Source organism: Myotis daubentonii, chromosome 2 (assembly GCF_963259705.1).
Source record: "Myotis daubentonii chromosome 2, mMyoDau2.1, whole genome shotgun sequence".
NCBI classification, from domain to species: Eukaryota; Metazoa; Chordata; class Mammalia; order Chiroptera; family Vespertilionidae; genus Myotis; species Myotis daubentonii.
Genome location: NC_081841.1, coordinates 210,126,295 through 210,141,202, shown reverse-complemented (window position 1 = coordinate 210,141,202; position 14,908 = coordinate 210,126,295). Strand labels below are relative to the sequence as shown.

The following is a 14,908-nucleotide window of genomic DNA, read 5'->3' as shown; positions in this document are numbered from 1 at the left end:
CGCTTTCCTAAGAATCTATCTATAGAAAATATCACATATATAAAATCACTGTGCATTTCAAAATACTTTAAAACCTAAACATTGTATATAAGCATACCCATCAATACAAAACATTATATTTCTCTACACCAGTTGGGTGTTTTTTTTATCCACACAATGGTATTCTTTCCAAAGCCCATCATAAGCCCAACTGACTGTTACGCTCACATTTGAAATACGCAGACATACATATACATATATATAATATATACACACTCGCACATACAGACACACGTTTGAGTCTTTGAAGGAAAAAATACACGGTCACTGACAAAGCATCTCTACATAGACATTTGTGTTTGCAAAGTGTTTCAATGTGGAAAAATAATTTTTAACTGAATTCTGCTCGTAAATGAACACGTGGGGGGTAACAGGTTTAGCTGCCTATCACATTCTAAACAGATTTCTTGATTTTGTTACAACAAAAGAGTTAAATATTCATATAAGAAGTACCTCACGTTCTCTGTGTGAAGGGCCTATTCTAGATTGATGATGGGGAAAAAGGGGTCCTCACGGCTCCGATAGCAAAGGTCTCCGAGCACCGCTACAGTCCGTACAAGTCTCCTCTATCACCTGCCTCTCCAGGGAAACACGCAGCTTGGAAGAGAATTCTCAGCCGCAGATTTTGCCATGAACACCCGGGAATTGTGGAATGTCAGTACTGAGTTCTATGTCAGGGACGCCAGGAGTCTAGCAGCCCAGAACCCAGGCTTTCTACCCGTTGGTTTGATATTTAACCACAACAAAGTCTTGGTTAGACAATTCGATCACGACTGGCTTTTTGAGTCTGTAGGCTGACGCTCTATCCACTGAGCCAAACCGGTCGGGGCTACGACTGGCTTTTTAATGGCATCAATACAATAACTGATCTCTTAGAAGGGCTGTCAGAAACGTTTTCCTTGTTTCTGGATGAGGCTGGCCAACTGGTGTGCTTGACAGCGCTTGTCCCGGGAATGCAACCCAGCTATACAGGTATTGAGCCTTTGCTCTCATCTGGTCGACCATTTAATGATTTGTAAGAAAAACAATTCATGAGAAGCAAATCACACTGCAGATAAATAGTCTATTATCAGAGAACCCTACAAAGTAAAATATGGTATTTAGAGAATCTTACAAAAAACAAATTATTTACTCATAGAAAGGTTATTGTCCTCTATAGCTTTAATTTGGTTAATTTTTTAACTTAAAGTTTTAAACAATCATGTATTTAGCCAAAACATTTTATTGGCCAACCACTGATAGAATACTGGAGCTAGTATGAATAGCTTTAGTGTGACCATTTAAAAATAAATGAAATTAAAAGTGCTAAACTACTATGGGGTGGGGGACGAAAAACATCCCTAAATGTTTCCAAAAGGAACAGCCAAATCAGATCTGAATGCCTTGAATTAAGCCAAATGCTCTCTAATATCTGAATAGGCACTTTAAAATTAGAACAGAGGAATTTCCCTTCTTTCAAAGGCAAAATAATGGTAGAAAGAGAGGAGTGAATTCTTTGTCTGATTAGTTTTTAAATAATGGGAAAAAGTATGAACCATTCCACCAGCTGTGTGATCTGGGAGACGCTATTGGCTTATTTTAAGTGACTTTTAGAACAAGGACGGAATTAAAAGTAATTTGTAATTTGGCATTTGTAAGTTATAGACAAGGCTCATGTCTTACCCCGCCTCTTACTCCTAACCAATGACGGACTCCCAGATGAGGAACTGCATCTGTGGCCTGTTCTAAGTTGACATTAATGAAATCTAACAAGGAAGAGCAGCAGTCATTTCCCTGACAATACCACGCACATACAAAACACTCTTTGATTCAGTGATTACCTCCATTTCAGTATGTGTACCATGTGACCCCAAATCATGACAAACACTGGAAAAATGGAAAGCAATAGCAGTAAAACACCAACAACTTCTACCAACACAGACACACATGTACACACACACACATGCACACACACTGGGAGATAGCACTAGGAGAGAGCTCAGGTTTCCCCAGTGGAATCCACCACCTGAGGAGGTGCTGTCCAGGGGAGTATAAATTAGGGTGAACTATGTCTGCAGCAAACCCTGGACAAGTTAGCATGGTGATGACATCCTGCTGGTTCGCTCAGTGTAGGATACATACATTAAGACTATGACCTGTTCGGCTCCTACAAGCGTTAGCATTCGCTCGTCTTTTCACTGAGTATGAAAGGTAAACTGAGGTTTCTTTGGTGATGGTCATTTGCTTGAATGGCAGCTTTTTCTTTGGTTGCTGCGTTCATGTTGTCTGAATACGAGTCTTCATCATCGTCTTCATCTCTCGAATTCCCCTCCAGGCTGTGCCGAATGCCGTAAGTGAAGTAAATCAGGAAACCTTTCAGGGAACAAATATCAGTGTTTTAGGTGCGTCAGGAAACGACTGCTGGAACATGGACAATTTAACACAAACTCAATAGGGCCTTCGCCTTCTCTTTCTGTGTCGCCAGGAGAGGCCAAATTCTGTGTCCAAAGCACGTGCTTGTTAACAGCCGTGCTGCCGGGGATTAGAAGAAAATGTTTTAAGGATCCTCAAAAAATAGTTTCTTACTTTCCTATATGGACATTTTGCTGGGCTTTCATGTTGTTGTTTTTAAGGGTTGAGAGTTTTGGGTCGATGTGAAATGCATTATAATTTCCCGCTTTAACACTATGGGAAGTAGGCTACCAATGAGCGTTTTGGCATGTCCAACGATCAGGAATGATTCTATTTCCTCTCCTGTCCTCAGCGGTCTAAAGATCCAGCCCTCCCTGTCCTCAGATAAAGGTACTACCATCACCATTTTACGGAAACTGAGGCACAAAACTAGGTCACCCAGATAAGCAATGGCAGAGCTGGATTCAAATCTAGAGAATCTGCCTCTGTAATTCATGCCTTCATCCAAGATCAAGTGTATGAGTGTGGGTGGGGGGGGATGGGCAAAAAGGACTGAGGTTCATTCTCCCATCAACTCAAGTGGGATGGGTGGCTGACACTGAAAATAAGTTAATTCACAGCCAAAGCAAACACATACATACACACACCAAAGTGAGTTACATTCATTCTTATTGAGCCAATGGGAGGACTGCCAAAAAGCATAAACCCAAACTCCTCGGGCCACCAGAACCAATGCAAATTTACCTCTCATTTCTCACTACTTCAGCTCACATTTTGAAGGTGGTCGGTGCTCAGTGTTGGAGTTACAACAAACGTAAACTCGTAATTTCTACCTCAATCTTCACATAGGAAATTGAAGAAGTCAAAATGAACAGCAAAGCGGCACAGATATAAATAAGCTTACTTGTGTTATTTAATGTTAAATCTCCCACAAGGCTCTAATAATAAGTTTAGATATCAGAAAAAAATATTTACACACACTCACACAATATATATATATATGTGTGTGTGTATGTATGTATTGCTACTAGCTCATTCAAAATGTCTCCAAAAATCCGCTGGCTCACTCTGGGATCAGAGTCTTTGGCTGCCATTTGTAAATTAGATAGATTCTTTGACATTTCGGGCCTTCATTTTTCTTATCTATCAAGTTGGAGGAAATAGAACCTATGGGTTCTACAGGGTTACTTGGAGACTTGAATTTTTAAAAGGCATCTGAAAACCTGTGGAAAAGCTAACACTCAGATGTTCTAAAAATTGGGAAAGGAAGAAATTGGGGGGGGGGGACTTTATTTCCAGGAAGGGGGAAGCGAGGCATTACTCCAATCACAGTGCGGAAATCAGAAAGAGAGAGCCAGGCTGAGGAAGCCAGAATATTAAAAGACCTACCAAGCGCCATCCAAATGCTAAATCTGATCCAAGTCTCCGCACTCAGCTGGACCATCAAGTAAATGTTCACCAGGATGCTGAACGCTGGCAGAAATGGTAAGCATGGGACCTAAGGGGGGAAAGCAGCTTCTTAAACACACTCTGATTTTTGGAAGCTCATTCCAACGTGGTGGTAACCATTTGGCACAGTACGCACTTTCGTTCTAAGTTTACAGTTTTACAAAAAGGACAACCCGAATAAAAAAGCACTCTTCTGAAGAGCACTAGGGGTGCATCCCAGGTTACACTGTTTCCTGCGGCCCAGCAACAGAGGATGGGTCCAGCCTGCGAACCTGGACCATCGCCGGGATGCAACTGGCTTTAAGGCTTAGTTCAGTTCTGGTTGCAGGCTTCCCTGGGACATCAACAGGACACGCCTCTGTAACTGATACACACAGCATCTCGGGGGACACTCCCAGCTGAAACCTGCTCCTGGTTCCAATGGGACAGGATCATCTCATGTGCAGTGGGAGGGTTTCTGGAGGGAATGACCTTCCTGACAGGGTCCTGACTTTCCAAAACAAGATATTCTAATTACTCCTTTGATACTGTAGATTACTGGACAAGAAGTCTGCTTACTATTACGTATAATGTTGTGAGCGGAGCACCCTGAAGTTTTCGAAAATGGCAGCAACACAGCCAACATAGGCAGAATACTGGGGGCAAAAAGGAACACCTCAAAGAATTGTGACACTCCTGTTCACTGGGCAACTTCATCGGAAGTGTTTTGTGTTGTTTTTCAAAAGAAACAACTCAGAAAAACAGGCGTCCAAGGGAGAATGCGCACATACCATGAAGGATACTTTATGCTGATTCTGGGGCTGCCTCCAGATGGTGAGGACGATGGCAATGCAGAGGACAAGAAACAGCACCAGGAGGGCCAGGCTCCACGCTTCCCGCCTGGCGATGGCCTGGACACCGTGCGTGGTCAGAATACTCAGGCCCAACACAAGGAAGGCTGCAGAGGAGATGCGTATGCGCAACAAAATCAGCACCCACACTTCCTTCCGATGCCTCGGTTCACGCAGTGCATTTGGATAAGATATCGAGTTCTTTACATAGCTACTTGGCCAAATACTCAGGCTCTTCCTTTTCCTTGTGGGCAGCAAGGGCGGATTTCACTGACTGAAGCAACGCCACTTGCTTACTCGCGACTGCCTCCTCCTCAGAAAGTCGACCTCCCGCCAGCATGGCCTCCTGCTTTTCCAGCCCAGGTGCCACCTCGTCTGCTACTGTCTCAGACTCTACCACGTGGACTGATGGGCCATTGTCAGGGGTGGATACTGCCCTCTGTCCAAATGGGAAATGGCAAGTCTGCCCACTTTCAGCTGTTGTAAACACTAACTGCTAGTGTAAACAAATACAGTATGACCTGCATCTTTTCTCCCTATTTCAGAGAGGGACATCGCCCCCACTGACCCTGTCTCTGACCATCAAGTCTGCATTAGGGGTCCCTCCGAGGTGCTCTCAGCGAAACCTGTACCTCCCCCAGCTTGCCACCAACAGTCCTGTGTTGTAAAGCCTGGTGAGTACACCCATCTCTCTTGATATCCCAAATGCCCAGCAGAGTTCTGGACACATAGATGATGCTCAACAAATGTCGCTGAAAATAGGAAAGATTATGTAACTGGGGGTAAGCAGACCGGCTTTTCTATACTGCCTCCCAGTCTCCTGGGTCCCAGTTCTGTGATTGGCAGGTGTAGCTGGCCAAATGCTTTCACACAGGAAGCTCCCTAACAGCTAATGAAATGTACCAATTTTCTCCTAACCCTCTCACCTTCTGAATTTCTTCCTGTCTGCTTCATCTACCAAAATATGAGAAATTTATCCTGCTAATATAAAGATGATCTCTCACCTGGCTGGGATGGCTCAGTATTTGAGCATCAACCTGTGAACCAGGAGGCCATGGTTCAATTCCCCATCAGGGCATATGCCCGGGTTGTGGGCTTGATCCCCAAAAGAGGCATGCAGAAGCTGATCAATGATTCTCTCTCATCATTGATGTTTCTATCTCTCTCTCCCTCTCCCTTCCTCTCTGAAATCAATAAAATATACAAAAAAATAAAAATATAAAAGAATGATCTCAAGTCTAGTGACCCACTGGATCAGCGGTTCTCAACCTGTGGGTCGCGACCCTTTTGGGGGTCAAATGACCCTTTCACAGGGGTCGCCTAAGACCATCAGAAAACACATATATAATTACATATTGTTTTTGTGATTAATCACTATGCTTTCATTATGTTCAATTTGTAACAATGAAAATACATCCTTCATATCAGATATTTACATGACGATTCATAACAGTAGCAAAATTACAGTTATGAAGTAGCAACGAAAATAATTTTATGGTTGGGGGTCACCACAACATGAGGAACTGTATGAAAGGGTCGCGGCATTAGGAAGGTTGAGAACCACTGTACTAGATGGACATTTCAGAGCTCCAGGAAGTTGCTAATCAGGTCTAGAGTAACAGGAGGCCCTGTGTCCTCTCTCACATCCCACCTGCTCCATCTACACACGCCTGCTGGGCCTTCCAATGCACACAGTGGGGAGGACTTACCCAGGAATCCTACCAGGAAGCTCACGAGAGAAGCCGACTGCTTTGTGGGCAGAGCCGAGGGGCTGAAGAGGGTCTGCAGGCTGAAACCGGGTCCCTGCAGCATGGTGACCTGGGACGCGCTTTCCGAGTCCGCCCCGGCGCACGACTCCAGAGCTTCTTTCTCAGGGGAGTATTTGGGCTGCTCGTACGACAGACTGGGCTGGTACCTGTCCCCAGATAAACATGGCTGTCTTGAACCTCAAAGAGACACTCGGTCCCAATGAAACAAGCTCCTGGGACTCTCAGCGAGACATGGGACAGTGCCACAGCTGGGGCAGCCCCTGAGCGTGCAGTCAGAACACAGTCCCACTCAGTATGACATCTGCAGCCACTCTGAGTTTCCTTTGATGGCCATTGAATTAGAAAGTTATATATTAGATGCAGAAGAGACTTAGTTTCAAATGAGGCAACTGTGGTAACAGGATGATTATTATGAAAATATCTATGCCCCAAGGAGACGTTCACGAAAACAGCACAGGAACTCTGGTTAAGTATCAGCAAAGTATAGTATTTTTAAGTGTCTTGATACATTACTAGAGGCCCGGTGGGGTCCCTCGGCCTGGCCAGTGATCGGGGTGGCAGGAGGTTAGCTGGGGGGAGGGGCTGCAGGAGATGGGCCTTCAGGCCGGGGAGAGGGGCCATGGGAGGTTGGCTGTGGGAGCGCACTGACCACCAGGGGGCAACTCCTGCATTAAGCGTCTGCCCCCCTGGCGGTCAGTGTGCGTTATAGTGACCAGTCGACCAGTTTGTTCAGTTGTTTGGTCACTTAGGCTTTTATATATATAGATGGAAACCTGCCGTTCACATAGAATTGGGCCAACCCAACTCTTGCTAATTATCAATTGTATTTGATTCTTGCCTAAGGACCAATACTTTATATTGATGTCTGTATGCCCATAGCCTCTCACTCTGAGACTGCTAACTCCTAGGAAGCAGGGGTGGTGAGCTCTCACTTCCTTTATTTCCACACCCTCCAGAACCTTCTCACGGCAAGGACGGCTCACCTGAGGATGAGGACGCAGGCTGCGACCAGAGAGTAGGCCAGGAGAGTGCCGATGGACATCATGTCCACGAGTGCCTTCAGGTCAAAAAGAAACGCCATCACCGCTATGGAGGAACAAAAAGGATGGTGAAGGGAATGGCCTAGGATAAAATTCCGTAAAGCTGGTAACCGACTCACATTTTGGTTGTTGTTTTAGTACCAACAATAAGCCAAACAAAGCATATAAATTATATTTCTCACAATTAATAGGATGTTTATTTGGATCATATAAACTGCTAACAAAACTTCAAAACCCCTCAGTTATCAGATTGAAAACTACTACTTTGATTATTAAAAACTATCTACTTTGATTACTTTAAAAAATATTGGCCTCAATGTGTTGGTAAGAATCACAGCTAGCCAAAATAAGATGGCCAAGACAGAAGGACATAATTAAGAAGGACAGATCCCTACAAGCAATCTGATCTAATTAAAAATCAAGCACAGTAAGATGGGAGTATGAAATAAAAATATTGGGGGGAAAAAGCCTCTTGTTACAATTATCTCCTTTTAATTATTAATTTTAATATCTTGTTATACTGCCAAATTAAATTCTTCCTGAAGAATAAATTTTTTAAAATTCTGAATATACAGTATATCTATAATATATAAAATTCTGAAAATAACTGGACAAAGTTCTGCTGGAAAAAAGTTTTCATGGAGTTAATAAAATATGTGATCCTTTGCCATGATTTTGAACTAAAATATCATAAGGCACCGTTTAATAATAAAATAGGCTGCAGATTATCTAGTACAACTTTCATTTATGGTGCAGAGATCAGAAGTGACTCAACCTTCCAATGTTTCCTAATGTAGTGCCATATCCATGAGAAAATATATACAAAGTGAAGCTGTTTAGACAAATACTTTCTGTCTCTGAAAAAAACAAATAAAAAACACCAACCCATTTCACACAAAATTAAACATGAGCATTCCCTACCCTAATTTCCCAACAATTTAGAGCCTCAACAAAATTATCATTTTTGGTTTGGATTTCTACAACACCAAGACAGTTTATCATTTTATCCAGAAAGCTTGCTACACTCTCTCTCTTGCTTCTTGTAATAGGACCTTTAAGGCCATTGTCTTGATCTGTAGAATATCTAAAAATTATTGCAATAAAATCTGGCCAAAGGCTTTTGACATGGATATCATGATATGCCAAAAAGTAAGCTTCTGGGGTTCTTGCACATGATTTAGGTACCAAAACGGTTGAAAGGAGAAACGGATTCCTCATGGGGTTTAGTGACCGAGAGAACAGGGCTGCCCCAGGAAGTGGGTCATCTGCCATTCTAACAGCAGTGACTACCACAGCCAAGGACCAATCATCTTGGACATTCCTTATGCTTCATTAAGAATGGGTGAGCTTCAGCTTTTCAAAAAACCCTATGTTCCTTTACCAATATTCAGCTTAAATCCTGGACAAACAAGGAAATACTACATAATTATTTTTACTAGTAATCAATATGTCCAAAATTAAGTAATCGTTCTTTAATTAAAATTCTGTGTGTCAGCAATACAATTTTATGTGCTAATCAATCTGAAAAGCACTTAACACCTGATATATAGTGAACAACCATTATAACCCTTTGCACATTTGTTAGAAGCCCCAAAGTTTAAAAAAATAAAATGGCAAAAAAAAAATCCCAAAGGGTCAATTACGAATGAATTTCAGGAAACCGCTGCCACCACGATTTTCAGACGTCTTCCCAATGCCCATACTATCATTTCTCAGTGATTTTGTTCGTAACTTACATGCACAGCAAGCAGACCCTCCTTGTAAGTCCATGCATGCGCACAAAACGTTCAAGTCCAACATGGAAGAAGCCTATGTTTGGCAAGCTTACCAGAAATGACCCCTGCAGTCAGTGTGGCAGCAACTGGTGACTGCCTCTTACTCAGTTTGGCAAGAAATCTAAAGAGTAAGCCATCCCGGGCCATGGCAAACAGAATTCGGGGTAAAGGAAACATAGAGCCCAGAAGACTAGAACAGAAAAATTCATAATCCATGTGAGTTATTACAAGCATTTTTCTAGACAGGTAGATACAAAGTACAGACTGGACACACTAAAGTGCAGAACCAACCTATGCCAAAAAAAATCCAATATATAGGAAACATTTGCAAACAAGTTATTGATCTTCATGTGAATCAAAACAGAAAACCATACTTTTTCATAATCCTTGATGAAAAAAGACCCCCCCCACCACCCCTTTTCTTAATAAAAGTTAACTCTCTCTCACCTGCCACCGCACCCGATGATAAAGTAGCAATTATTGGTGTCTTCGTTTTGGAATTGATTTGAGCTAGACATTTGAAAAGCAACCCATCCTCCGCCATAGCATAGATTACACGAGGCATTGGGAAAATGCATCCAAGAAGACTGAATAAAAAGCAAACACATGCAGTATGGCAAACACATTCATGCACGATTATATCCCAGATCTCAAATTAAGCAATTGTAATAAAACGCAGCGCACAGCTATGATTATGAAGTCTTGTTATTCTTAAAATTATGATTGGGCCTTTAAAAATATTGCCAATGTTTACCACTGTGCACTTATTATTCTGTTGCAGATATCTGCACAGCACAATGATCAGACTAACAATAATGCAATAATTTGTGCATGCCCATGATTATTACTGAATTAAAACTAAAAATTAAGACTTAACAAGAAAAACAAAGCAATCATATCATTAAGACATTTTTAATGGCAATAACTCAGGAAATAAAATTCCTAAATTGACGTGTCATTTTAAAAAGAGATTAAGTAATTGATTCATAGAATAGCCCTTTCATTTATTGAATAATTATATATTTATCTTACCATTATTTTTCCTCATATAGCCTGATCTTTGATCAAATTAGTAATAATTCCCAGGATTACAAGATAATCAAGACTGTAAAATTAGTGCATAGATATAGCCATGATTAAAAGTTTAAGAAAACTTTAGATACTTCAGAAAAACCTGTATGTTTACTGGCTACACCATTCCATTTATGGCTTGGTTGTGAAAAAGAACCATTTAAGAGAAAATGAGTAAAATGTTTTCTTTTAAAAAATCCATCTTCTTTATTTTTAATAAAGCTGGGTTGAAGTTGGCCACAGTGAATCTGGGTCCGTCTCTTCTAAGACTGGTTGGCAAGATATCATCACAGTTCAGATTTTTGAAACTATTTGAAACTGTTCAGAATAAACCTTATTGTTAGCAGATGGCTAAGAAACCAATGGGAGTAATTTCTAATTGCTACTTCATATTATCTTGAATAGAAAATAAAATAGATTTGAGGGGGAAAAGGCTAGGCTGATAAATTATATGAAATATTTCTTCATTCAATATCAAACTTTAATTATTTTTACTTTAAAAAATTAGTAATCAGGCAGAGATAAATTTTCTCTGTGTAAGAATGCTTTACTACACAGCACAGTATAAAACTAGAATGAAGTATCTTATGATCACAATTTAAAATATGAGTAGTCAGGAAACCTGGGAAATGAATTCAGAAGTGTTAAAACAAGCGGCTACTGAAAATCCAAACACTTAAGATTCAACTACCCTTTCATTTTCGCATAGATATTACACAAATTTCCACCATGAATTTGAGAAGGGTCATTTCTTTCTCCAGACCAAGTCCACTTTGATCAATGCTACATGGAAAAGTCTCAGTGTTTCCCAATAAAAAGCACATTACATTTAACAATGCCACAGCGTACGGCTTCCACGCCCATGGACTTGAGGTTACTTTAAAAGACAATATCAAGTCTGCACCTAGGGTTTCAATTGTCTGGGCCAACATGGAAACATACTAGTATAAGCACCCTAAAGTTTGATAATACACACATATATGAATACGTGTGACACATATGTATAGGCATGTGGATGCCTATCTCAATCCTGTATTGTATTTTTGCTGAAGCTTGGACCAGCATTATCTTGAGAAACTGACTCTTGACTGATGGGGGAAAAAGACTTTATCACTTAAGATAAAAGATAGCAGTTCTGGGCAAACTATTCAGAGAATACATAGCTGCATAATCTGTTCCTGAAATCAGGATTATTTTAGAAATACACAAAAGGAATTCTTAAACATGGACTACACTTTGCAGAAACCCAAACAGCCCCTGCCCCGGGGGCAATGCAATGTACCTTGCTGACAGCGCACAGAGGGAGCCCGCAGCCACGACGTATTTGGCGGGACCCCATCCGACGTACTCAAATGCTACAGGAAGGGGGCTCTTTTCATCGAGGAGGTAGTAAGGCATCATAAGTGTTAAAGCTGCAGAGACCCCAAAATAGGCCATGAAGCAAACAAGCAGAGAAGTCACAATTCCGATAGGAATAGCTTTCTGAGGGTTCCGGACCTCTTCACCTAAGGAAACATAAAAGGTTCCAGCGTTGAATAAAACATGAATAGGTAAGCCATGCATTTTCCTCCTCCTCCATGGTCATTCTACTCTGCTTTTATCCCTTCCGTGTTCTTAGCCTATTCTACACGAAATTCTCTCTCCTCTTGAGGATACTCGGCTATCACAAAAAAGTCCAATTCCAGAAAGAAAAAACTGGGTATACCAGCACTATTAAATGGTTAGTGGTAGGTAGGCAGTCTGAATCCATTTTGAAACGATTCACCCACAGAGATTAAACGCCTGTCCCGTCATTCTGTAGGCCCTTAAATATGAAGGCCTCAGATAAACTTCTACCCCATCCACCTACTTTATAGTAAACTCTAGTTTCAATAGAAAATAGAACACTTTGGGTCCTTCTGATAAGACTTGGCATTTGAAGCATCCAAAGCACGATAGATGATAAGCCAGGCAAAAAATATGAACCCAGAGTAGACTCTTGGAGAGTGATTCTGGCCTGATGATATCCTTGTATAAGATAAAGAGGACAGAGTGATCACAATATATTGTCCTAATAGAGAAGAGATCATGTAAGAGTGTGATTATCATTGGTTACTCACTGTGATAGCACATCCAGTTAGAAGGTTGAGGATAGGAATTATGACTAACATCTAAAAAGAATTGGACAGCTTGCAAAATGTTTTTATATGTATTCTCTCAAAGGATATATGTATCTTAGGTAACCTGCCTAACATCTGAGGGACAGGCACCACTCTCCCAATTTTACCAACATGGACACCAAGGCTCAGGCTGTTTCACACAGTTTCTTTTTGTCACATACAGCAGGTGTCACAACTGGGTCTGGAACCCGGTCCAAATCCTATTCTCTTTCCTGGACCCTCTGCTGCCACCCATGGGTACTCATGTGGTACAAAGAGCCCCCTCGCCCTTCTACCTGGAGCCAGGACTCTGCTCTTACCAGTTGTTGCAATGCAGTCAAATCCCACAAAGGCATAAAAGCAGGTTGCAGCCCCGGCCAACGTTCCCGCAATGCCGTACGGCATGAAGCCACCGGCCCCGTAGAGACTTGTTCCATTTTCAGAGGGCGGCTCTCTAAGGGGGAGAACAAACGTCGCAAAGTCATTTTCATAGGACACTGCTTCTGGTGACGTGTCTGAACCGGCCTCCTCAGGAGGCTGTGTGCTCATCAGCTCCGAAGCTGATACACTAAGGGCAAACCCTGATTCTCTGACTCTGTCCTAGAGAACACAGCGGTATCCCCAACAACAGCATCCTCTCGGGGGCACCAACACTGATCTTGGTCAGAGGCTGACTGACAGCAGGAGCCGCGGCCCAGACCCCTCTGGCTGGAACTCACAGCCAGGCAGGACCTTGAGAACAGACAATCTATCTAGAGACCCTGATCTGAAATAAAGTCAGGACACTTCCTCTTCTTATGGACAGTTGGGCAGCAGTGAAAAATTCACTACAAAGACATCTGAAAAGGTGACATAGAATTCTCTCGGCTTGATTAACAATACTAAAGTTGAACATGTCCTTGCATGTTAAAAACTGTATAAAACCAGAGGATATAATCTTTTTGCTTCATCAGAGCGACTACTAACAACTCATGTAAAGAAACACAGGTAGATATACCTCACTCCATATAATCGATACTTTTGTAATCTTATTTTACATGCACAAGTGAGAATTATGATTAAATACACCTCAGAATAAAACCTTTTCTATATTATTATTTACTTAATTTTTGAGAATATCTAGTTTAAAGTGAAATGCAAGGACAAGTCTGCTTATGCAACTAATAACATTCTCCAAAAAACAAGGCCTGAAATTCACTACAAGCCTGGAAAGATGCAAGGACACCGAATGGTGGTCCCAACAGGCAAACTAAAGGATGAAGGATGAATGATTCAAAAATACTCCTTGTTATGCGGAGGTGGCAAACCTTTGGGAGAAAATAAAAGCATTCTCCCAGGGGTTAGAGTCTCCCTTTCCCTCCCCTCACCCTGGAGCAGAGCGTGAGAACCAGCAGCTGCATGGCTTCCACAGCAGCTCAATGGTGAGCACACCTATGCATTCATTTCTGCAGGGCAGGGCGGGCAGGGATGGGGGTGGGGGTGAGGAGTGAGCAGGAGGAAGAGTCTTGGAATAGAACAGACCTTCAGAAAGGTCTCCAGAGCAAAAAGCTTCTAGAACCATTGTTCTAGAAAAAAAGATAACATAAATAAGACACACGTGAGTAAATTAAAGAAAACAACAACACCCAAGAAAAAGAGAACAAGAGGAGGAAAAACCCCCAATATTTTACCTGGCAGTTGCTGATATATTCTTGAGAAATTCTTCACTAATCTTCCAGTTGGCCACGTTTCCTTTCACAAACCCAGCAATCATAACAAAGAGAAGGACCAGGATGTTGACAGCTGTGAAGATTTTGTTCACCCAAGCAGACTCTTTTACCCCGAAAGATAGAAGACCTATGGGAAAAGAAAGGGCGTGTTAAGTCTGACCTAAGCTCTAGGAGAGGCAACGGCTTTTTGAGGCAGTTCCCGGCGTTAGGATGTTATTCGCCAGCATTCACATATTTAAGTCATATTCATCCCTTTCTGTTGTGAGTTCTTACTCGCTGGCCTAACTAAGACACAGTATCTCTGAATTCAACCAACCAGAAGGCAGATGTGCTCACAGCTACAAGACACCACACCAGCCTAGAAACAGACAAATCTCATCACCTTGGCTATTACTACCAATGGAAAGCTAGAGGTAAAGTAACGTAGTTTTCATGAACTGCTGTTCTAAAGCCATTTCAAGGTTAATTAAGCTGCAAAATTTTGAAGGGAAAAGCTCAATCATATGTCTGCCTCATATTTACTACACACATAAACAAAAACAATTCTTTAATTGTCATGTCCAAAGGATAGTTAGGTCGATTCTCATTTTTACAGTTTTATTTCATATTCTGATTGTAAAAGTAATCAATTTCCTATCCAAGTAATTCGAAGACACAAACAACATATAAAGGAAGTAAAATCAAGTGTAATCTCCTG

At 41.7% G+C, this 14,908-nt stretch overlaps 1 protein-coding gene across 4 annotated transcripts in view; it reads right to left on the bottom strand.

Annotated features, from left to right (window-relative positions):
* Window positions 1-460: 460 nt before the first annotated feature.
* The window catches only part of SLC7A2 (solute carrier family 7 member 2), a 65,513-nt gene continuing 51,065 nt past the window's right edge, over window positions 461-14,908 (bottom strand). For 3 of the 4 annotated variants that reach the window (XM_059685571.1, XM_059685568.1, XM_059685569.1), the window contains exons 4-12: window positions 14,173-14,338; window positions 12,823-12,956; window positions 11,647-11,869; window positions 9,741-9,880; window positions 7,462-7,564; window positions 6,419-6,624; window positions 4,650-4,816; window positions 3,820-3,928; window positions 461-2,391 (exon numbers count right to left, since the gene is read on the bottom strand). In XM_059685571.1, the coding sequence (XP_059541554.1) occupies window positions 2,195-2,391; window positions 3,820-3,928; window positions 4,650-4,816; window positions 6,419-6,624; window positions 7,462-7,564; window positions 9,741-9,880; window positions 11,647-11,869; window positions 12,823-12,956; window positions 14,173-14,338 (1,445 nt within the window). In that variant the 3' untranslated portion in view covers window positions 461-2,194. Of the gene's footprint in view, window positions 2,392-3,819; window positions 3,929-4,649; window positions 4,817-6,418; window positions 6,625-7,461; window positions 7,565-9,346; window positions 9,484-9,740; window positions 9,881-11,646; window positions 11,870-12,822; window positions 12,957-14,172; window positions 14,339-14,908 lie in introns of all 4 variants that reach the window. The other variant, XM_059685570.1, reaches the window with a different exon arrangement.